Genomic DNA, 23,776 nt, shown 5'->3' with positions numbered 1-23,776 from the left:
AGGAAGCATCACTACGAACAAAGCTAGTGGAGGTGATGGAATTCCAGTTGAGGTATTTCAAATCCTGAAAGATGATGCTGTGAAAGTGCTGCACTCAATATGCCAGCAAATTTGGAAAACTCAGCAGTGGCCACAGGACTGGAAAAGGTCATTATTCATTCCAATCCCAAAGAAAGGCAATACCAAAAAATGCTCAAACTACCACACAATTGCACTCATCTCACATGCTAGGAAAGTAATGCTCAAAATTCTCCAAGCCAGGCTTAAGCAATACGTGAACCATGAACTTCCAGATGTTCAAGCTGGTTTTAGAAAAGGCAGAGGAACCAGAGATCAAATTGCCAACATCTGCTGGATCATCGAAAAAGCAGAATTCCAGAAACGTCTATTTCTGCTTTATTGACTATGCCAAAGCCTTTGACTGTGTGGATCACAATAAACTGTGGAAAATTCTGAAGGAGATGGGAATACCAGACCACCTGACCTGCCTCTTGAGAAACCTATATTCAGGTCAGGAAGCAACAGTTAGAACTGGACATGGAACAACAGACTGGTTTCAAATAGGAAAAGGAGTATGTCAAGGCTATATATTGTCACCCTGCTTATTTATTATATGCAGAGTACATCATGAGAAACGCTGGGCTGGAAGAAGCACAAGCTGGAATCAAGAGAGAAATATCAATAACCTCAGATATGCAGATGACACCACCCTTATGGCAGAAAGTGAAGAAGATCTAAAGAGCCTCTTGATGAAAGTGAAAGGGGAGAGTGAAAAGGTTGGCTTCAAGCTCACCATTCAGAAAACGAAGATCATGGCATCTGGTCCCATCACTTCATGGGAAATAGAAGGGGAAACAGTGGAAACAGTGTCAGACTTTTATTTTTGGGGGCTCCCAAATCACTGCAGATGGTGACTGCAGCCATGAAATTAAGAGACGCTTACTCCTTGGAAGGAAAGTTATGACCAATCGAGACAGCATATTGAAAAGCAGAGACATTCCTTTGCCAACAAAGGTCTGTCTAGTCAAGGCTATGGTTTTTCCAGTGGTCATGTATGGATGTGAGAGTTGGACTATAAAGAAACCTGAGCGCAGAATTGATGCTTTTGAACTGTGGTGTTGGAGAAGACTCTTGAGAGTCCCTTGGACTGCAAGGAGATGCAACCAGTCCATCCTAAAGGAGATCAGTCCTGGGTGTTCATTGGAAGGACTGATGCTGAAGCTGAAACTCCAGTTCTTTGGCCACCCAATGCAAAGAGCTGACTCATTTGAAAGGGCCCTGATGCTGGGAAAGATTGAGGACAGGAGAAGGGGACAACACAGGATGAGATGGTGGGATGGCATCACCAAGTCAATGGACATGAATTTGGGTAAACTCTGGGAGTTGGTGATGGACAGGGAGGCCTGGCGTACTGCAGTTCATGTGGTCGCAGAGTCAAACATGACTGAGCAGCTGAACTGAGCATGAGAGTGAATATAACTTAAAAATATTTGTTTATGTATTTATTTATAGTTTTGCTGAGTCTTCATTGTGTGGGTTTCCTCTAGTTGTATTGAGCGGGGGCTACTCCCTAGTGTGTGGGCTTCTCATTGCCGTGGTTTCTCTCATTGCAGAGCATAGGCTCTAGGGTGTACAGGCTTCGTAGTTGCAGCCTGTGGGCCCTAGAGCGCATGGGCTTCCGTTGTTATGGCACATGGACTTAGTTGCCCCAAGGCATGTGGGATCTTCCCAGACCAGGGATCGACCCATGTCCCCTGCATTGGCAGGCGGATTCTTAACCACTGAACCACCTGGGCAGTCTAAATATAACTTTATGAGTTAGTGTTTTCTACCCATGCTTTTTTGTTCATATGGTTAGTTGGCCACTTAGTGCATTGTTTCAAAGTTGCTTTAGATGTCTACTGTTTCTGTAGGCTAGAAAGCCCTTCAGGGAGGGGAGTTTTGTTGTATCTATTCTAGGTTAGGTGGCTATATGCTGCTGCTGGTGGCTATATCAGATCAGATCAGTCGCTCAGTCGTGTCCGACTCTTTACGACCCCATGAATCGCAGCACGCCAGGCCTCCCTGTCCATCACCAACTCCCGGAGTTCACTCAGACTCATGTCCATCAAGTCAGTGATGCCGTCCAGCCATCTCATCCTCTGTGGTCCCCTTTTCCTCCTGCCCCCAATCCCTCCCAGCATCAGAGTCTTTTCCAATGAGTCAACTCTTCGCATGAGGTGGCCAAAGTACTGGAGTTTCAGCTTTAGCATCATTCCTTCCAAAGAAATGCCAGGGCTGATCTCCTTCAGAATGGACTGGTTGGATCTCCTTGCAGTCCAAGGGACTCTCAAGAGTCTTCTCCAACACCACACTTCAAAAGCATCAATTCTTCGGCGCTCAGCCTTCTTCACAGTCCAACTCTCACATCCATACATGACCACAGGAAAAACCATAGCCTTGACTAGACGAACTTTTGTTGGTGGCTATATAGTAGATGCCAAATGTCTTTTTGCTGTTTTTGTTGTTCAGTGGCTCGATCTTGTCTGACTCTTTGAGACCCCATGGACTGCAGCGCACCAGGCTTCCCTGTCCTTCACCATTTCCTGGAGCTTGCTCAAACTTGTGTCCATTGAGTCAGTGATGCCATCTAACTGTCTCATTCTCTGTCATCCACTTCTCCTCCTGCCTTCAGTCTTTCCCAGCATCAAGGTCTTTTCCAGTGAGTTGACTCTTCTCATCAGGTGGCCAAAGTATTGGAGCTTCAGCATCAGTCCTTCCAAAGAATGTCTCTTAGGTTGGGTTATTCTAAAGATTAGTATCTCAACTAAGCTATTTTACAACTTTAAAGTTGTACAGATTCTGTGATTCTGAATATTCCACACCAGCCTAATTTTTGTAGTTTAAATGACAGAAATTATTTTCTTTAATACTGAAGAGCTCTTTTGGCATCATAGCTTGTTTGGCATGGAACACTTTTTTTTCTTAAATGTAATTTGTTTAAATTCAAAGTTATTTGTCTAAGAAAGGGAAAAGTTCACATTTTGAAACTCTAAAAATAACATACTGGATGGATGATGCCAAAACAATGGTTTCAATCAGAAAACCATTTCTCAATCCAGCATCTAAATGAGAACTAACTACTGAATCTTATCATAGTTACTAGGCTTTCACTGTTTTAAGGCAATTAACAGCAGTATTGAGAAACCTAAGTAATGAAATATTTTTAAAACCTCTAATTTTTTCAGATGTCTAATGCATTGTGATGATCAAATGTTCCTTATATAAGCCTGATGTAATGTGAACGATCATATCTTATAATACAGCTTTAAAGTTTTAATGAAAAGTATGATTTCATTCTCTTAGTAGATAGATAAATTCACCCAAATCAGATCCCGTCAATCATGCATTAGTCTATTAAGATTATTTTTAAAATAATGCTCTTAATTTGCTATGGAATTTACTAAATTTGCTGAGATAAATTTCCTAGGATAGTTTTCTGTACAGTTCTAGGGAGAAGTACAAGAGTGACTTAAGTCTGTTTAAGGAACTATCTTATTTCTATAAAAGTGGTTTTTCAAACTTGAGATGCAGATACGGGGTGAGAAAACTTCAGGAAACTTGACTTAGCATGTACGCATACATGTTGACCTACCCAGCAGGGCTTATGATATTAGGTTCAAAAGCATTTTGATTCTTGATTCTTTTCTCCTTATTTTGAGACATCTTCTGTTTCTATCATATGTAGGATATTTAATAATATAATTAATCAGCATGTCAGCATAATTTTTGATCCCTTTGGTAACTTAATAATAAGATTTGTGTGTATGTATGTGTTAGTCACTTAGTCATGTCTGAAGCTTTGCGACCCCATGGACTATAGCCCACCAGGCTCCTCTGTCCATGGAATTCTCCAGGCAAGAATACCTCCAGGCAAGTGGGTTGCCATTCCCTTCTCCAGGGAATCTTCCCCACCCAAGAATTGAACCTGGGTCTCCAGCATTGCAGGCAGATTCTTTATTGTCTGAGCCACCAGGGAAATCCCCAAGGTCATTTATGTTCTAGACATAAACTGTTAAATAATTTAATGCTTATTTTTTCAACAGATGTGAATTATTAAAAAGAAAATGGCCCAACGGAGCACTGTATTTCCTTCTCTTGTCACCGAGGAAAGGTATAATATATGGAAAATATGCATCTAAGGTATACTTTTTCTTTCCACCAATTCCATGAGGGCTGCTAGTGGGCATGATGGTCATTATAAAAGAAGCCTTGCAGCTTCTTTTATATCCAAGAATGACTTTTCTTAAGGGCAAGAGTAGTACTGTTGTGTCCCCTCTCCAACTTCTGACTTGTAGGACACTGTGGACCATTCAGTGATTGTGACCGGTGGAGATTTCACGGTAGCCCTGCATTACAGTTGTACTTCTGATTAACAATAAAATGTACCTCTGGAGGCTTATGGGCTGATATCCCCACTAAAACTTTTTAATGAGAAGTTGCAAATTGAGTGTCCATAGGCCAAAACTGGCTCATAGAAGTAATACATTGTTTGGCCTGGATCATCTTAAATACTTTTTAAATGAGTTGTTAACATTTTAAAAATCAGGTGGGGACTTCCCTGGTGGTCCAGTGGTTAAGACTCGGTGCTTCTGATGCAAGGGGCACGGGTTTGATCCCTGGTCGGGGAACTAAGATCCCACATGCCTTGTGGCATGGCCAAAAATACATAAATAAAAATCAGGTGACTTCACATACAAGCCTAAATTTCTTGGTTCTTCTTGAACTATCAGATGATCTGGAAAAAAGAATCTGCGTTCCCAAATGGTTACTCATGGGTGGAACAGAATTGTGGCTCCCTTAGGTGAGGAATGCCCCTTTCAGTTTCTCAAAGTCCCTAACATGCCCTAGTGTATCCTGTGTGGTATGCTTCACTCCTTTATATCCATAGCCTGACCCTTGTAGGCATTTGGGTTTATAGCCACTTTAGGAGAAGGGGAAAGGAAAGCAGGTCCAGTGATTCTGTTAATAAGCTTTGAGCCTGCAGCCTCTTGCGTTGGGAGGGCATGGAGCCTGCTACCAGCACACTTGACTCTCTGTGGACCATTGATTAAAGATGCTGCCTGTCTCACAAAGAAAACTCTTTGGGGCAGAAATTCTGCTTCAAATCTTCATTTAGCTTGTAAGGATAGATACTTTGCCTTTCCTGGGAAGTCTTGAATCTGGCTTTAAAAATGATTTTTTTTCCTAACTGACAACCCTAGTAATGTGGGGCTCCCTTCTGTAGGCGAGTTCGAACGATGCCCCGACACAGCCAGTCCCTGACCATGGCACCCTACTCATCCGTAAGCCTAGTGGAGCAACTTGAAGACAGGATCCTCTGCCACGAGAAAACCACAGCCGCCCTTGTGGAGCACGCATTCCGGATCAAAGACGACATCGTCAGCAGCTTGCAGAAAATGCAGAACAAAGGGGGAGGCGACCGCTTGGCCAGGCTGTTCTTGGAGGAGCACATCAGAAACATCACTGCCATAGTGAAGCAACTGAATCGGGATATCGAGGTATGGCATGTGGAAGTGTGGTGCGTTCCCACAGACAGATCTGCCCCACACCTGATGACCCCTCACAGGCATTTCTGCCATCAGACCACAGCCGTCTGTCTTGTCCAATCTTAATGATTGCCAAGGAAACAGCTTGAACAAATACATTAAGTATATTCCGGTATCTGGTAGCAGTTACTGTTAGTGTTATTTGTGTTTAATCTCTGTGTACCTTGCTGATTACTAAATCACTTTGTTTTGTTTGGCTCTCAATGGAAAGAGAGGAGAACTCATCAGATAGTTTCCCTGTAAAACCCTTCCTGTCGTTGAAGACAGCTATTAAATCAATTACTAGGTCAGCCTTTGCTGCTTCAGATGAAATGTTTCTAGGTCATAATGATTATATATAATACAGTTGATTACTCAGACAATCTGGGGATTTGAATTGCTTCTCAGGCTTGCTTTTATTGCTCTATTTTTCTCTGAAATGAGCCCAAGAAAAGGCCAATATTGTCTATTTTTAGAGTTTGTAAATTTACTGCTGTTTATTGGGCAATCACAGGGACCACAGAATTTAGTTCAGAAAGCTTAAGATCATTTAGGGCCCGGGCTAACATCACTGAACAATGTCAGTACTTCCCTGGTGGCTCAGATGGTAAAGCGTCTGCCTACAATGCGGGAGACCCAGGTTCAATCCCTGGGTTGGGAAGATCCCCTGGAGAAGGAAATGGCAACCCACTCCAGTACTCTTGCCTGGAAAATCCCACGGACAGGGGAGCATGGTAGGCTACAGCCCATGGGGTCGCAAAGAGTCAGACACGACTGAGAGACTTCACTTCCTTACACATGTAGTTTGAAAATATACGAATAAAAGGTATATGGCTAGATTAAGGAAAACCTTTGTCTTATGTCATGGAGATTGTATTTTAATTATGCTTCCTGAAATCAAGACTTTTTTTCAGTTTCAGATTTGTATTTATTTATTTTAAGAGCTTTACTGAAGCACAATTTAAAAGCCACAGAAGTCTACCCATTTTAAGTGTACAATTCAATGATTTGTAGTAAATTAATAGAATTAATGTTGTGCAACCATCAACACAGTTCAGTTATAGAACATTTAAATCACTCCCCAAATTTCTATCAGCCTGTTTGTGAGTAATCCTTCCTTCTACCCCAGACCCAGGCAGCCACCAGTGTGCTTTCTGTCTCTATAGATAATTTGTCTTTTCTGGATATTTCATATGAATGGAATCTTACAATATGAAGTCTTTTGCATCCAGCTTCTTTCACTTAGCATAATCTTTTTGAGGTGCAACCATGTTCTAGCATGTATCAGTATTTCGTTTCTCTTTATGTCTGAGTGGTATCATATTGGACTTCCCTGGTGGCTCAATGGTAAAGAGTCTGCCTGTAATGCTGGAGACCTGGATTCGATCTCTGGGTTCAATCCCTGGGTCAGGAAGATCCCCTGGAGAAGGAAATGGCAACCCACTCCAGTATTCTTGCCTGGGAAATCCCATGGACAGAGGAGCCTGGAAGGCTACAGTCTGTGGGGTTGCAAGAGTCAGAAATGACTTAGCGACTAAACCTACTTAATAGTATCCTATTATATGGATATACAGCTTTCTGTTTTTCCACTTATCAGCTAATCAACATTTGGATTGTTTCCAGTTTTTAGCTGTTGTGACTAAAGGTATTGTGAATATGTGAACATGTCTTTGTATGGAGATATATTTTAATTTTTCTTGGGTAGATGACTAGGTGTGGAATTGCTGGGTCTTGTAGTAAGCTTATGTTTAACTTTTTAAAATGTAGCCAAACAATTTTCCGAAGTGGCTATGCCATTTTACAATCCCACCAGGAATGTGTGAGGAGTCCAGTTTCCCTACTTCATCCCCAGCACTTGCTATCATCTCTCTTTTTGATTATAGTCATTATAGTGGCCGTGTAGTGGTATTTCATTGTGCTATTAATTTGCATTTCCCTAATAACTAATGATGTTTTCATGTCCTTATTAGTCATTTGTGCGTCTTCTTTGGTGAAGTGTCTACCCAAGTCTTCTGCCCATTTTTTAAAATTATTTTTTATTGTGGTAAGATACTTATCGTTTTAACCATTTTAAAGTGTGCAGTTCATTGACATTAATTACATTCACAATGTTCACCTCTGTTGATTTTCAAAACTTTTTGATTATCCCAAACAGAAACTCTATTCCCAGTAAACAATAACTCTCCATTGCACTTTCCCCTCAGCCCTGGGCAACTTCTCTTCTGCTTTCTGTCCCTATTCTAGGTATATCACAGAAGTGCAGTCTTACAGTACTTGCCCTTTTGTGTCTCGGTCATTTCACTTATAATGATTTCCAGATTTTTTATCCATGTTGTAACATGTGTCAGAACCCATTTTTAAATTAGGTTATTTTATTATTGAATTGTAAGATTTCTTTGTATATTACAGATACAGGTCCCATATCAGATAGGAGATTTGCAAAATATTTTCTCCCATTCTGTGGCTTCTGTTTTCATTCTTCTCCCAGTGGTGTCTTTTGAAGCACAAATTTTAATGAGGTCCAACTTACAAGTTTTTTAAAAAAATGGTTTATATTTTTGGTGGTATGTCTTGAGAACTGTTTGCTTAACCCAAGGTCATAAGGCTTTTGTGCTCTGTTTTCTTCAAAAGTTGATTTTAGTTTTTACCTTCAGGTCTGTGAGTTACTTTGAGTTAATTTTCATGTATGAAGTGAGGTTAAAGATCTAAGTTAATTTTTTTTTCATATGGATATCCAAGGAAAATCGATCATTTTCCCGTTTGCCCCTTTGTCAAAAATGAATGGATCATAAAATTTAAGGGTTAATTTCTGAATGCCATTGATTTGTATGGCTTTCCTATGCCAATACCACATTGCCTTAATTTTTAGCTTAAGAGTACATTTTGAAATCATACAGTGTAAGCCCTCCAACTTTGCTCTTGTCAAAACTGTCTCTCTCAGCTATTCTAGGTCCTTTGTATTTCCTTATAAATTTTAGGATTAGCTCTATTAAAAACTCTGCCGAGATTTTGACAGAGATCGCTTTGAATGTAGAGATCAGTTTGTGGAGAATTGCTGTCTTAATATTGAGCCTTCGGTGTTGCAAAGCATCAGCTCTTGGTTTTATTTTTTTCACATTTGCTTTTTTGTTTTCTATTTCATTGCTTTCAACTCTAGGTTGTTTCATTTTTCTCTGCTTATTTTAGGTTAGTTTGCTTTTCTAGTTTCTTCAGGTAGAAGCTTAGGGAATTGGTTTGAGATCTTTCTTCTTTTCTGATAATGGTGTTTAAAGCCATATGTGGCCTCTGAGCACTGCTTTGGCTGCTTCCATGAGTTTTAGTATGTTGTGGTTTTGTTTTCATTCGGTTTAAAGTATCGTAAAACTTACCTTGTAATTTCTTTTTTTTGGTACATGTGTTACTTAGAAGTATGTTATTTAATTTCTGAATGTTTGGAGTTTCCCTATATTTAGTGGATATTTTGTGGATTTCTAATTTAATGTGGGCAGAGAACGACTTTGTATATCTTTAATCTCTTTAAATTTATTTAGACTTGTTTTTAGAGATTTTTTTGATGTGCATCTTTTTTTTTTAAGTCTTTATTGAATTTGTTACAATATTGCTTCTGTTTTATGTTTTGGGTTTTTTGGCTGCAAGGCATGTGAGATCTTAGCTCCCTGACTAGGGATCAAACCTGCACCCCCTGCATTGAAAGGTGAAGTCTTAACCACTGGCCCACCAGGGAAGTCCTGAGACTTTTTTTTTCAGTTATTGAATGTCCGATTTTTATTGTTGAATTGCCCATTGCTCCTTTCAGTTCTGTCAGTTTTGCTTCATGTATTTCAGGGCTTTGTTGTTACATGTGTATACATTTATAATGTGTATTTTTTCCTGATACAGTGATTCTTCTGTCATTATAAGATGTCTCTCTTTATCTCTAGTAACATTTCTTGTTTTCAAGTCTCTTTTGTCTGATATTAATATAGCTATTCCAGCTCTTTATGTGGAGAAGGCAATGGCACCCCACTCCAGTTCTCTTGCCTGGAAAATCCCATGGACGGAGGAGCCTGGTGGGCTGCAGTCCATGGGGTCGCAAAGAGTCGGACACAACTGAGCGACTTCACTTGCACTTTTCACTTTCATGCATTGGAGAAGGAAATGGCAACCCACTCCAGTGTTCTTGCCTGGAGAATCCCAGGGATGGGGGATCCTGGTGGGCTGCCGTCTGTGGGGTCCCACAGAGTCGGACACGACTGACGCGACTTAGCAGCAGCAGCAGCAGCAGCTCTTTATGACTATTGTGTACGTAGTTGATTTCCTTTTCTGAGAAGTCTCACTCAGCTTATACCCAAGGGAGAACCTAGAATACCACATGATTAACCATTTTCACTGTCTTTGGAGATTACAGCACACCTTTACTAAGGACAGAGATTTACTCAGAGTTGTATCCTACTGGAGTACGTTTGTCTTTTTTTAATAAGGGGATGGAGTTGATCTTTGTTGCTTTGGTGACTGATGGCATCCATTTCAATTTCTTTGGATCATAGCTTTATTCCATTGGATACAGGCTAAGATGGCTATTAATCAGAGTGCCTTATCACATTTTTTGATAATGAGGATTGGAGTCCATAACACAGACCAGAGCATTGAGACTCTCACTTCCTGGAGTCTGAAACCTGAGCAGAGTGTTACAAGGACATGAGTATCTTTCCAGCAGCTGTACCTGTAGGATGTTAGGTAGTGGTCCTACTGCCTTGACCCTAGGAATTGCCTTTTGTGTCTTTTTCTCAGTCTGGATCCCCAGCTGTCCTGTTGATTGTACGCACTTCTCCCCTATAGCCTTCCAGTAAATTCCAGATTTTTCACCTAAGCCAGAATCAGGTTCAGTTTCTGGCAGCCAAAGAACTCTAATGGTATCCAAGAGGCATAGAACATGTAAGAGACTGCTGCAGATAATTTACTTGTTTTCGGAAAGTGGTGTCTATATTTAGAATGATCTTTTCAGTATTATATTTGAGTGCTAAAGCAGTTTTATCCCAGAGACTGAATAATTTGGCAGCCCCAAGTTGGCACCTTCTCAAGATTGAAGAACCCCAACTTAAACATTTCCATTTTGAAGAGAGAGATATATTAGGAGGCTGATAGCCCTGCTGTACTCCATTCTATAAAGGGTGATGGATAAAATCAAAGTGATTGGGGAGAAACAATGATGCTCAGATCCCTGATCCTTCTACCAGTGGTGAGAAATGTGTTGCAAAAAATTGCAAACCCTCCTGTTTCATGTTAGAAAATGGTGTGACCTCCCCATTCTTCCCACACCCAGCATTTCACTGTGGGTACTCTGCTTGGTTCTCTTTGCTTATGTGGGTGGTGGACAGACTAGAGACTGGAAACCATCCATTCTGCAGTACTATCCTCAGGTAAAAGCAGAGAGTGTAATTCTACCGTTAGAATTTTTTCTGTCTGCAAAAGAGGTGATAGTACTTAAGCTGCAGCTATGGGGTATCTGGAGGATAACTTCCCTTTTGGTAGCTGCTGTGTACTAATCCAACAATCAGAACCATTTCAAATATGTAATTTCCAACTTCGGCTGAGCCCCCAGTGCTGTTTAATAGCTCCTTCATTCTAGGAAGCCTTCACCACCAGTTCCCTCCCTGGCCTCACTTCTTTTTCCCTTAATTTATCGTGGGCACCCAGCACTTGGCACTGTTACCACAGCATTTACTGAATAAGTCTGGCATTGTTTCTTTGCACGTCTGTATCCCTTGATAGAGTGGGAGCCCTTCAAAAAGAAAGGAACTTTGTCTTTCTCATCTTTCCATTGTCCAGCACAATGTTTGGAACAAAATGCCATGAATGCTTTTTAAGTGAATAAATGCCCTGTTCAGATGGAAGCCCGTTGCAGATCTTCTGGTAGCAAAAAGAACTGGAAGAGACCCTGAGGTCCTTTGTGCAAACTCTGTCCTTTTCAAATGATGCATCCAAGGCCCTGGGAAGTGAAGAGACTTCTCTGAGATCTCTGTTGTTGTTCAGTTGCCAAGTCGGATCCGACTCTTGTGACCCCATGGACTGCAGCACGCCAGGCCTCCCTGTCCCTCACCATCTCTCAGAGTTTGCCCAAGTTCATGTCCATTGAATCAGTGATGCCATCCAACCATTCACATTCTCTGTCGCCTCCTTCTCCTCCTGCCCTCAATCTTTTCCAGCATCAGGGTCTTTTCCAATCAGTCGGCCAAAGTATTGGAGCTTCAGCATCAGTCCTTCCATTAAGTGTTCAGGGTTGATTTCCTTTAAGACTGACTGGTTTGATCTCCCTGTTGTCCAAGGGATTCTCAAGAGTTTGAAAGCATCAGTTCTTTAGCACTCTGCTTTCTTTATGATCCAGCTGTCATATCCGTACATGACTACTGGAAAGACCACAGCCTTTACTATATGGACCTTGGTCGGCAAAATGATGTCTTTACTTTTTAATACAGTATTTAGGTTTGTCATAGCTTTCCTGCCAAGAAGCAATCATCTTCTAATTTCATGACTGCAATCACAATCCACCGTGATTTAAGAGCTCAGGAAGAGGAAATCTGTCACTGCTTCCACCTTTTCCCCTTCTATTTGCCTTGAAGTGATGGGACCGGATGTTGAAGCTGAAACTGCAATACTTTGGCAACCTGATGAGAAGAGATGACTTATTTGAGAAGACCCTAATGCTGGGAAAGATTGAGGGCAGGAGGAGAAGGGGACAACAGAAGATGAGATGTTTGGATGGCATCACTGACTCAAAGGACATGGGTTTGGGTGGACTCCGGCAGTTGGTGATGGACAGGGAAGCCTGGTGTGCTGCAGTTCACGGTGTCACAAAGAGTTGGACACGACTGAGTGACTTAACTGAGCTGAAGTGATGGGGCCGGATGCCATGATCTTAATTTTTTTAATATTGAGTTTTAAGTCAGCTTTCTCATTCTCCTCTTTCACCCTCATCAAGAGGTTCTTTAGTTCCTCTTTGCTTTTTGCTATTTAAGTGGTGTCATCTGCATATCTGAGGTTGTTGGTATTTTTCCTGGAAATCTTGATTCCAGCTTGTAAGTCATCCAGCCCAACATTTCTCATGATGTGCTCTGTGTATAAGTTAAGTAAACAGGGTGACAATGAACAACCTGTTGTTGTACCACTTTCTCAATCTGAGCCAGTCACTTGTCCCATATGAGGTTCTGTGATACTTCTTGACCCACATACAGGTTTCTCAGAAGACAGGTAAGATGGTCTGGTATTCTCATCTCTCCAAGGGTTTTCCACATTTTGTTATGATCCACACTGTCAAAGGCCTTAGTGTAGTCAATGAAACAGAGGTAAATGTTTTTCTGGAATTCCTTTGCTTTCTCTGTGATCCAGCAGATGTTGGCAGTTTGGTCTCTGGTTCCTCTGCCTTTCTTTCTCTTAGCTCTCAGGATCTAAACCCAGACTGTTAAACTCTAAAGATGAGCTCCTTTCACTTTTCTACTTTGCCTCTTGAAAGCTCCTCTAAACTCTGATCTTAGGTAACTAACTCTCAAATGTGACAGGCAGTGCTATTCGTCATTCTTTGCTTTCTGAGTATTTCTACCCTTGGCTCCCCCTCCCACCCCCAGGAAGAATTTCTTCATAGAACTAGGTAATTAAAGATGAAGTCTCACTGAGTTATACCCTACCCTCTCTTTCCTTTGGTGTGAGTTCATTGAGCTGCTTAGATAATTTGAGGTAATAGCAAACATACCTAGAAATCCAAAATCATCAATCATTTAGGCTTTTGCTAATTATTTTTCTTTAAGATAAGTTTTTAACATGATTTTTCTTTAAAGTGTATATAAGATGATTTTTTAAAAATAATTTACAATGGGGGTTTATAGTAATTTCAGTTCTTCTGTTTTTTCCATCTGAAACACATTTTGAGTAATGATTATTCTTTCCTTAACCAGACAGCACTCTTCCATTTACATATATTTTTGGAGTGTGTAGTTTGCAAATGAATAGATGATTTCCATTTTAGAGAGGGAAGTCTGAAGAAAATCTATTTCTGGAAAAAAATTTTACTTTGCATATATGAGCACGCACTTTTTTATAACTAGTAATAACTGTATATCATTATGAAGTAACAGAAGATAGTTTGGAAATTTAATAGACTTTTATATGAAACAGTAATTACATAGTTTTTTATATATTGTGAGCCTAAGCATGTTTACCCAAACATAACTAAAATTAAGATGCTTAATGAGACATCAGAATTGCCACATTGTAGCCAAACTCTGTTAAAATGAAATCATAGTGTAGATTAGAATTTTTAAAGTACTAAAAGTAAGTCTTTATTTATAAGCAACATAAAATTGGAAGGATGGATGCTATGAATAGGTGATATGCACATTTAAAGCAAAGAGATGTGAAGATACTCAAATTGTATTTAAATGATATGAAAGGTGTATTTTTTGTCTGTAGATTCTTAATTTATTCTGTAAATTGCCTTTTAAAAAAACATTCTTGTGGCTTCCCTGGGTCTTCATTGCTGTGTGTGGGTTTTCTCTGGTTGTGGCAAACAGGGCTACAAGATCTCTAGTTGTGTTGCACAGGCTTCTCACTGTGGTTGCTTCTCTTGCTTACAGAGCATGGGTGCTGGAGCACGGACTCAGTAGTTGTACGCATGGGCTTAGTTGCCCCCCAGCATGTGGGATCTTCCTGGGCCAAGGATTGAACCCATGTGCCCTGTGGCGCAGTGTTAAAGAATCTGCCTGCTAAGCAGGAGACACAGGTTTGATCCCTGGGTCAGGAAAATCCCCTGGAGGAGAGCTTGGCAACCCACTCCAGTGTTCTTGCCTGGGAAATCCTGTGGACAGAAGAGCCTGGTGGGCTATAATCCACGGGGTCACAAAAGAGTCGGACATGACTTAGCGACTAACAACCACCACCACTGTATTGGAAGGCAGATTCTTAGCCACTGGATTACCAGGGAAGTCCTTGCCTGGTTTTTAGGTTATTTTCATCACTGGTTCACACTGGTTTTCCAGTTCACTCAGTAAAATTTACTGGGTATTTGTTTTGTAAAAATATATCCCCACAGAGTGATTTTGTAATATAAAGTAAAGCTGAAACCATTCTCAACATGTACAGCTCACTTCAGGCTCCTGATGGAGCTAGTTGAATTGAGGTGTGTTAATACTGCATCCTGGGACTTCCCTGGAGGTCAGTGGCTAAAACTCTGTGCTCCCAATGCAAGAGGCCCTGGTCTGGAAATTAGATTCCCATGTCACAACTAAAGATTCTACATGCTGCGATGCAGATCTGAGATTCTGTGTGTTGCAGCCAAGACCCAGCACAGCCCAATAAATAAATAAATATTAAGAAAGTACTCTATCTTGGTAAGTTTGGCTCAATAAGTCTTTATGATTATCATGTGGCTCTGTACACAGTTATATACAAGAAGAAAAGTAAAATATATTGTTAAACCACTGGCCTATGTGATCCTCAAGAACTAGAAATGAATCTTAATTTATTTTTAGCACCTCTACAGTGTCTAGCACATCGTAGGAGCTCAAGAAATCTTTCATAATCAAAGGCTCTGGGGTCCTTGGTTCTTTGAGAACCCTATAGTTATTGCCCATTTTCTTTCAGCAGATACAAATATCAAAACAGATGATTCCTGTGGGCTAGTATCTAGTAGGTGCCTGATAAATATTGACTAAAAGCATCTATTGTTTTAATACATCCTGACTCATTGTCTCCATTGGCAGTTTGCATTGCTATATGGAGTATGTTATCAATTATGTATTCCTCAGAAACTTTCCACAAATTATCATCATCATAAATTCAGAAGAGGTAATGTAGTCAACTATGAATTATACATGTCTGGATTATCTATACTGTTTTTGATTTAAGCTGATATCAGTCCCTGGGAGCCAAGTCCTGGTAAGCAGTCCATGGCCCTTTTTTTGGGAAGGGAAGGTGAGCTTTCCCTTTCCTGCCGATTTGATGGCTTAGGGAAGTATTTGGGACCCCTGTGTCTCCTCGGGGCTTTCATCGTGTCTTTGGCCTTTGGGGAGCCAAGCAGTGGGGTCTGCTACCCAGCTGGCTGGAATCTGAAGACCTCCTGGTTTCCCTGTGCTCAGGTTTCATAATGGCCTGCTGGCTTGGAGTGTTTCCTTCAACTGAGTTGGGAAATGGGAAAATGTATCAAACCCTTATTTAATTCACTAGATGATACATAATTTTCTGTCTTAATAATTTGCAAATGGGCTGTTGAAGAGTTTGCTAAGGTCAAGTGATGAGTGCATAGGGGCCCTTATTAACATGTCACAGCAGAGTTGTGGACAAATGATGTTAACGTATCGTTGGGATGAACAGACAGGAGCTTGGTTCATCTTGAATCTAGCGCACCGTCAGTGAGGAGAGCCCCTTGGCCGTTGGACCTCATGTAGTTACCTAAAAAGGGGGTTACAGCTTGTAGCTCTATCGTCTTGTCCCATTGCAACAGACGTATTAGTAGAATAACATTGATGATTGTCATGTGTATTAGTCTGTGACCTCCAAAGAAATAAAACCAATAGCACATATTTACGATGAGGTTTTGGCTCACATGATTATGAAGACTGAGAAGTTCCACCAGTCTGTAAGCTGGAGTAGAGGAAAGATGGTGGTGTAATTCCAAGGCTTGGGAGCCAGAGAGACGATAGTGTGGATTCCTTCAGTCCAGGTCTGAAGACCTGACAATCAGGAGTGCTGAGGGCAGGCCAGTATCCCAGCTCAGTTAGGCAGAAAGCAAATTCCACCTTCTTTCTCCTTTTTTTTGGATTATGACACTCAGTGGATTGGATAATGCCTCCCCAAGTTGGGGAAGACCTTCTGTTTTACTGACTTCACCAATCCAAATCCTAATCTCTTCTGGAAACACCCTCACAGACACCCCCAGAAATAATGTTTATCCAGCTGTCTGGGCATCCCATGGCCTAGTTAAGCTGACATAATTAACTATAACGTTATCCAGATTCTTTTTTTTTTTTTTTAAACTCTACCCACTAGACTTGGCTTGTCATGTGGCTTGACTCTAGGGGGAGAAGATAGTGAATGGAGTTTGACTATTTGTTTAGTTCTGAATATTTGATAGAGATTTTCCATGTAAATTAACAAATTGGTGTTTTGGTGTCTGCCCTGCCTGTAATACATTTTAGCTTGTCTGTCTCCATCTTTGAGGGCCTGATCAGCTCCAGGCACCAGCTAGATAGAGTCTTAGAGCCTTCAGTGTAGACGATCAAACCCTGGAATATGGAAGTAAAATAATTAATAAATTACTCAGCCATCTACGGGGAGCCAGGCCTTATGTGAGGCACTGGGGCTAAAGCTGTGACTCAGGCATGCAAGACCCCTGCTTTTAGGCCTGCTGCACGTTCTAGTGGGATTTATAGGTGCCAACCCTAAGTGGCCAGGGTAGTTTCAGCCTAAATCCAGGGCTCTGAAAAGGTAATTTGAAGGAGAGTGATTGTGGGCAGGCGTATAAGGTGACATGTAAACTGAGACTGGAGTGACAGAAGGGCCAGCCAAGCCAAAGTGATGGGGTAGGGGAGGAGACACGCACGGAAGAGAACATTCGGAGAGGAGGCACTGCAGGTTCCAAGGCATACGCTGTAAGAAGCCTGGCATGTTAGAGGAGCAGAAAGAGGACCAGTGGGACTGGAGTGTCGTGGGTGGGGGGTGGGTGGAAGTGGGTGATGGGACGCCATTATTTAAACAAAAGAATTTAGAGAAATTATTCATATGTTTGGTTCTGAGGATACACTAGTTAATAAAACAGATGAAAAACCCTTGCCCTCATGTTGCTTACAGACTGATTTGTATTTCAGAAAGATCCCTCTGACTGCTGCCTGGAGAAGGGAATGTAGGGAAGCTAGAATGGGGGCAGAGGGCATCCAGAGTGGCTTGGATTCGAGAGTCAGGGTAGAGATGGAGAGAAGTGGATGGGTGCTAGATCTGTCTTGGAAGTGGCGCTGATAGGACTTCCTGCACATTAGAGTTAGAAAGACTTCTGCTTAGGACTTGGCAAGTTTTAGGGCTCCATCAGGGCTTCCCCTGTGGCTCGGTGGTAAAGAACCCACCTGCAATGCAGGAGTCGCAGGAGACGAAGGTTCAATCCCTGGGTCAGGAAGATCCCCTGGAGGAGGAAATGGCACCCACTCCAGTATTCTTGCCTGGAGAATCCCATGGACAGAGAGACCTATGGGGCTGCAGTCCATGGGGGTCATGAAGAGTTGGACATGACTGAGCAACTGAGCACACACGCATTGGATATCTGGGTGGACATGCCAAGAAGGCAGTGGATATACGAGGCTGGAACTCTGGGGATTTTTAAATCTAGTGTGAAAATTAAAGAGCCATTGTCAGGAGATGCTGTCGCCCTGCGCTGCCGTAATTGGGTCCTTCTTCATGGGATTTTGGAGTTATATTTTCATTTCCAAGTCCTCACAAATCTGAGGAGAGTTGAAGAAAGAAGCACGGAGGGCTGTTCTTCTTGGTCATTCCTAGGCACCCCTGACCCGTCTGTGGTGAGATCCCTGGGCATGGGTCTATATCTCCTTTGCAAAAAAGGCATGATAGAATGCTGTGAGGCTCACACAGGGCGGGTCTTTCCTACTGCCTCTGGCAAGGGATCATCCTTAAAGGTAGGCCACATATTAGAAAAAATACATGAAGACTCAGGACATCACTTTTTCAAGGTAACTGGCCTCTTCTCTCTTCTCATGTGAATTTAGACCTGTACTTCCCACCCTGTAGTCTTACTTGCTACAACTGAGACTCCTGAAGGCATGCTTGGTGCTCAGCACATAGTAGGTCTGCAGAAAAGAGTTTCTTGAACTGAATTGGCAATAATGGAGAGTTGATTATATGCTTTTTAAAGTAAACACATAATGATGACATATTGTCCCAAAATGACAAATTAAGAGAACATTTCTGGCTTTACAGAAGGATTGTTTTTCTAAGACTTCATCATGTGGGGGTGTTCAGTTGCTCAGTCATGTCTGACTCTTAGACTTCATCATAGAATTTCTTTAAGTAATAAGCTCTAGAATGCCTTCTGTTTTCACGTAACTTTTCAGTAATGTGAATGTTGTGTTAAATTCAGACATAATTCTCTCTGTATTATTCAAAGAAAACACTTCTAATATAATATCTCATTCATCTGCATAAGAATTCTGAAAGTTAAATGGGGTTTTCTGAGCATTGAAGCACACACACATATACTCTAAGCATTAACAGACACACACACACACTCACTTTTTTTCTGGTTATAAAAATAATGTAAGCACATTGTGGAAAATACAAAAAAGGAATCAACTGTAATCTAACCCTAGAGATAAGCGAGGCGTTAATATTCTAGTATTATTTTTTATGTACCTTATACACAGCAGGAATCATGCTGTGTATTTATTTATACTCTTTCTTTTTGCTTAATAGTAAATTGTACACATTTTCTCTGGTTTCTAAGAGCACTCCATGAACCTCTTACTGGTTGCATAATAATATACCATGTAGATACCTTGTAAAATACTTGGTCTATGCATCACACTATGAAGACATCTTTGTGCATTCATTTTTGTCATAATACTTATTGTTTGTTTTAAGATTTATTTCAAGAACTGGTCAAAGGTTATGAACATTATGAATATATTTTTGAAGGACTGTGCTCTGGAAACGTTGTAGCATGAGGGCAACTGTGCATTTTCAATTTTTGATACATATTTTAAAATTATAAATTTACTAAAGTATTTACTTCTTTAATAGATGGAAGTGGTACAATTTAAAATGTTTTACTTTTAAATAGACATCACTTTTTAGAGCCACTTTAGGTTCACAGCAAACTTGAGCTGAAAGTGCAGAGTTGTGACTTACATAACCCCTGTCCCCACATAAGCACAGCCTCCCGCACTGTCCTCATCTGCAGCATAGTGGTGCATTATAACGGTATGGTTTTATTTCCTGTTTATTTGCTTATAGAAATACTGGATGTTTAAAAAAAGTGTCATTTATTTTTAGCACCTGTTTTGTGAATTGCACTCATGTTCTTTGCTTAGTGATTTTTTACAAAGATTTGTGTGTTTTATTTTTTGGGTGTGCTGGGGCTTCATTGCTGCATGCAGGTTTTCTTTAATTTTGACTGGTGGGGGCTACTCCTCATTGTGGTGTGGAGGCTTCTGTTGCGGTGGCTTCTCTTGTTGTGGAGCACAGGCTTCAGTAGTGGCACAGGGGCTTAGTTGCCCTGTGACATGTGGGATCTTCCCAGACCAGGGATTGAACCTGTGGCTCTTGCATTGCAAGGCAGATTCTTAACCACTGGACCACCAGGGAAGCCCTGCTTGGTGACTTTTTTGATTGAGAAATAAATGAAATGATTGGTTGGAGCCTTTGTCATTTGTACAGTGTCTAATGCAGTGTTTTTTCCAGGAGGGGTCTGTGAACCATGACCTTCTACATTTCTGGGCCCTTGCTTTGGTTCCCTTGGAGTGGGGTCCAGAAACCTGTGTATTTAACAGGCCATGTGGCTGTCCTTACACACCCCAAAGATGGCTGAGAATCCATAGTCATAAGCTTTATTAGAAACAAAAATTTGAAGCATTATGTACCAAAAAATAAATATTTACTTTCTATTAACTGTAACAATAAGCATTATTTCCTATTAAAAGATAAAGAGCTCACTAGCACATTCTCATCAGTGGGAGAGTGTCAGAACCAGATTAGTCAGATCTCAAGTTTTCTTGCAAGATTGTGTTCTGATGACTAACATTTTATTATTCACAGGTGATTGTAATTGGGATTGCATTCTTCTATTCTGTTGAGCAGGTTCATTCAGAAAAAGCTGGAAACTACAGCAAACAAGATAGGTCTCACAGTTCCAAATTCCTTTCAGTGAAATTTTTTTTACTGTCACTATCAGTGTTACTCAGTCTATAGTGACTTCAGCCAGATTTCCAAAAAAGAAAATGCAGAATCCTCATATTCCTCATTTCTGTTTTTTACAAGGAAATTTGAAAATCCTTAAAAACATGTATGTAAGTGTACTTTTCTGCCTATACGTTATACTTAAAAAATAGTTGATAGTGGGACTTCCCTGGTAGTCCACTGGCTAAACTCTGTGCTTCCACTGCAGGGGCATGGGTTTGATCCCTGGTTGGGGAACTAAGATCTCTCATGCTGCATGGTGTGGCCAATAAATAAATTAATTAATTAAATTTAAAAAATAGTTGATAGAAGGGAGCACAGAAGCAGTTTATGCAAGGCATAAACATATTTTCTAGTGGAGCTTGCCTGTTTATTTGCAAATTGGACTGCAAATTGTCATAATACCAGAAATCATCAAATTTCCAGAAATGGTAGCAACCAAGTAGTTATAACCTCAGATATGCAGATGACACCACTCTTATGACAGAAAGTGAAGAGGAACGAAAAAGCCTCTTGATGAAAGTGAAAGAGGAGAGTGAAAAAGTTGGCTTAAAGCTCAACATTCAGAAAACAAAAGTCATGGCATCTGGTCCCATCACTTCATGGCAAATAGATGGGGAAACAGTGTCAGACTTTATTTTTTGGGCTCCAAAATCACTGCAGATGGTGACTGCAGCCATGAAATTAAAAGACGCTTACTCCTTGGAAGGAAAGTTATTACCAACCTAGATAGCATACTGAAAAGCAGAGACATTACTTTGCCAACAAAGGTCCGTCTAGTCAAGGCTATGGTTTTTCCAGTGGTCATGTATGGATGTGAGAGTTGGACTGTGAAGAAAGCTGAGTGCCGAAGAATTGATGCTTTTAAACTGTGGTGTTGGAGAAGACTCTTGAGAGTCCCTTGGACTGCAAGGAGATCCAACCAGTTCATCCTAAAGGAGATCAGTCCTGGATGTTCATTGGAAGGATTGATGCTGAAGCTGAAACTCCAATACTTTGGCCACCTCATGCGAAGAGCTGACTCATTGGAAAAAGACACTGATGCTGGGAGGGATTGGGGGCAGGAGGAGAAGGGGATGACAGAGGATGAGATGGCTGGATGGCATCACTGACTCAATGGACATGAGTTTGAGTGAACTCCAGGAGATGGTGATGGACCGGGAGTCCTGGCGTGCTGTGATTCATGGGGTCGCAAAGAATTGGACGTGACTGAGCGACTGAATTGAACTGAAGTTGTTATACATGAATGTATCCTTAAATGTCTAGATTGGTGCAGGAGGCAATAGGAAGGTCAGTGGCTTGGTGTGCCTTCTTTCCTATCACCAATTCTAGAGCCACCTTCTTGATCAGCTGGGATGGGCAGGCGGGAAGGCCTGGGGGAGCCAGCAGAGACCTGGCCTGAGAGAGCATGACAGTGAGGTCCTGGACACGGTGATTTAGGAGTCAGAGAGAGAAGGCCAGTCTCCCTGGGCTCGTGCACCCTGTGATTGAGCTGGTCTTCTGCCCTCACAGGCTAGGCAGGCTTCAGAGAGGAGGGTGCAGAGATGCTTCCTCCTGGCTCCTCACCTGGATGCTGGCTCTGTGAGGTCACTGGCTGCACCTCCAGCTCTTCAGCTTCTTCCACCATACTCTTCCACTAATCTTACTCCAGTGAGCAGAGAACAAGAAGAGATGTCACACCTAAGGGGGCCCAGCAGCGAAAGGGAGGAAGAATAAGCACAGCTGTTAGAACAGACCTAAATGAAGTAGGAGACAGGTGGACCTTGAGTGAAAAATAATTAGGGCATGTTATGGACTGAATGTTTGTGGCCCCCAACCCCACCCCTACCAAATTCATGTCTGAAGCTCTAACCTCAGTGTGATGGTATTTAGAGGTGGGGCCTTTGAGCAGTAAGTAGGTTTAAGATGAGATCATGAGTGTGGGGCCCTTATGGGATTAGTGCTCTTATAAGAAGAGGTAGAGCTTCTTTTTTCTGGCATGTGAGGACCCAGTGAGAAGGTAACTGTCAGGAAGCCAGGAAGAGAGCCCTCATAGTACATGCTGGCACCCAGATCTCAGACTTCTAGCCTTCAGAACTGCAAAAAAAAAAAAAAAAATTATTGTTTATTTATAATAGTCTGTTTATTATTTATAAGGTGTTTTGTTATAATAGCCTCAACTGAGTAATAAGACAGAGATTAAGGAGATCTGAATACAACATAAAATTTCTTCCTTGAACTTAAATTTGTAAAAGTCAGTAGAGACACAGATGATTGCTTTTATGAATTGAATCAGTTGCCTATGAGGGAAAGTAGATGAAGTACTGAAAAATCAGTGCCAGACACAAGGAGAGGAAAATCATGAGGGGGAAGATACAAGACTTGGAGGGCAGATCCAGGACAGCCAGCATGTGAATAATAGGAACTGCAGAATGAGACAAAAAGCAGAGGGAGAAAAAAAACAATAATAGAAGAAGAATGTTTACCCAAGTTGAAGGTAAATCTGAGACTACAAACTGAAATGTTCAATGAGTTCTAGGTAGAAATCAATTTTTTAAAAAATCCACAGTTTTTTTCCTGATAAAAATCCTCAACTCTGAAGATGAAAAACAAGCATCTAGGCATAAGGAGGGAGAAGGCAATGGCACCCCACTCCAGTACTCTTAACTGGAAAATCCCATGGATGGAGGAGCCTGGTGGGCTGCAGTCCATGGGGTCGCTAAGAGTCGGACATGACTGAGCGACGTCAATTTTACTTTTCACTTTCACTTTTCACTTTCATGCACTGGAGAAGGAAATGGCAACCCACTGTTCTTGCCTGGAGAATCCCAGGGACGGCGGAGCCTGTTGGGCTGCTGTCTATGGGGTCACACAGAGTCGGACACGACTGAAGCGACTTCGCAGCAGCAGCAGGCATAAGGAGGCAAGGTACTTTTAGGGGAAGAAGCATCAGACTGCCTGTCAGCTTCACAGTTCACCAGGAGGAAAGGCATTTACGTCAAGAATTTCATACCCTTTCAGTTTATCACCCATCCTTCACCAGGAGGGAGGAAGAGAACAGACACAGCAGGGATCCAGAGGGTCTTTCATCCAAGTGTCTGGTCTAAGGAAAATGCTGAAGGAAGGACCCTAACCAAAACACAGTGATGGTGCCCAGAGATCCTAAGATGGGGGAAAGGAAAAGGAGAAACACAAAAGATAATCGGTGATCTTTAGGAAAAGACCTATCATTTCTACTGAGAACTAAATGTATACCACAGGGAACTCTACTCAATGCTCTGTGGTGTGGCCAATTCATTTTGAGG

General features: G+C 41.4%; 1 protein-coding gene and 1 non-coding gene across 3 annotated transcripts in view; both read left to right on the top strand.

Annotated features, from left to right (window-relative positions):
* The window catches only part of FAM81A (family with sequence similarity 81 member A), an 85,677-nt gene that overhangs the window by 18,510 nt on the left and 43,391 nt on the right, over positions 1-23,776 (top strand). The window contains exons 2-3 of one of the 2 annotated variants that reach the window (XM_061431136.1): positions 4,086-4,153; positions 5,267-5,540. In XM_061431136.1, coding sequence (XP_061287120.1) covers positions 4,107-4,153; positions 5,267-5,540 — 321 coding nt within the window. In that variant the 5' untranslated portion in view covers positions 4,086-4,106. Of the gene's footprint in view, positions 1-4,085; positions 4,183-5,266; positions 5,541-23,776 lie in introns of both variants that reach the window. The other variant, XM_061431137.1, reaches the window with a different exon arrangement.
* TRNAC-ACA (transfer RNA cysteine (anticodon ACA)) lies at positions 6,157-6,228 on the top strand. The gene has a single exon. It is a non-coding gene; the product is annotated as a tRNA-Cys (tRNA).

This window comes from Bos javanicus, chromosome 10 (assembly GCF_032452875.1).
Source record: "Bos javanicus breed banteng chromosome 10, ARS-OSU_banteng_1.0, whole genome shotgun sequence".
NCBI classification, from domain to species: domain Eukaryota; kingdom Metazoa; phylum Chordata; class Mammalia; order Artiodactyla; family Bovidae; genus Bos; species Bos javanicus.
Note: the sequence above shows the minus strand (reverse complement) of the source record. Positions and strands in the feature narration are given on the sequence as shown.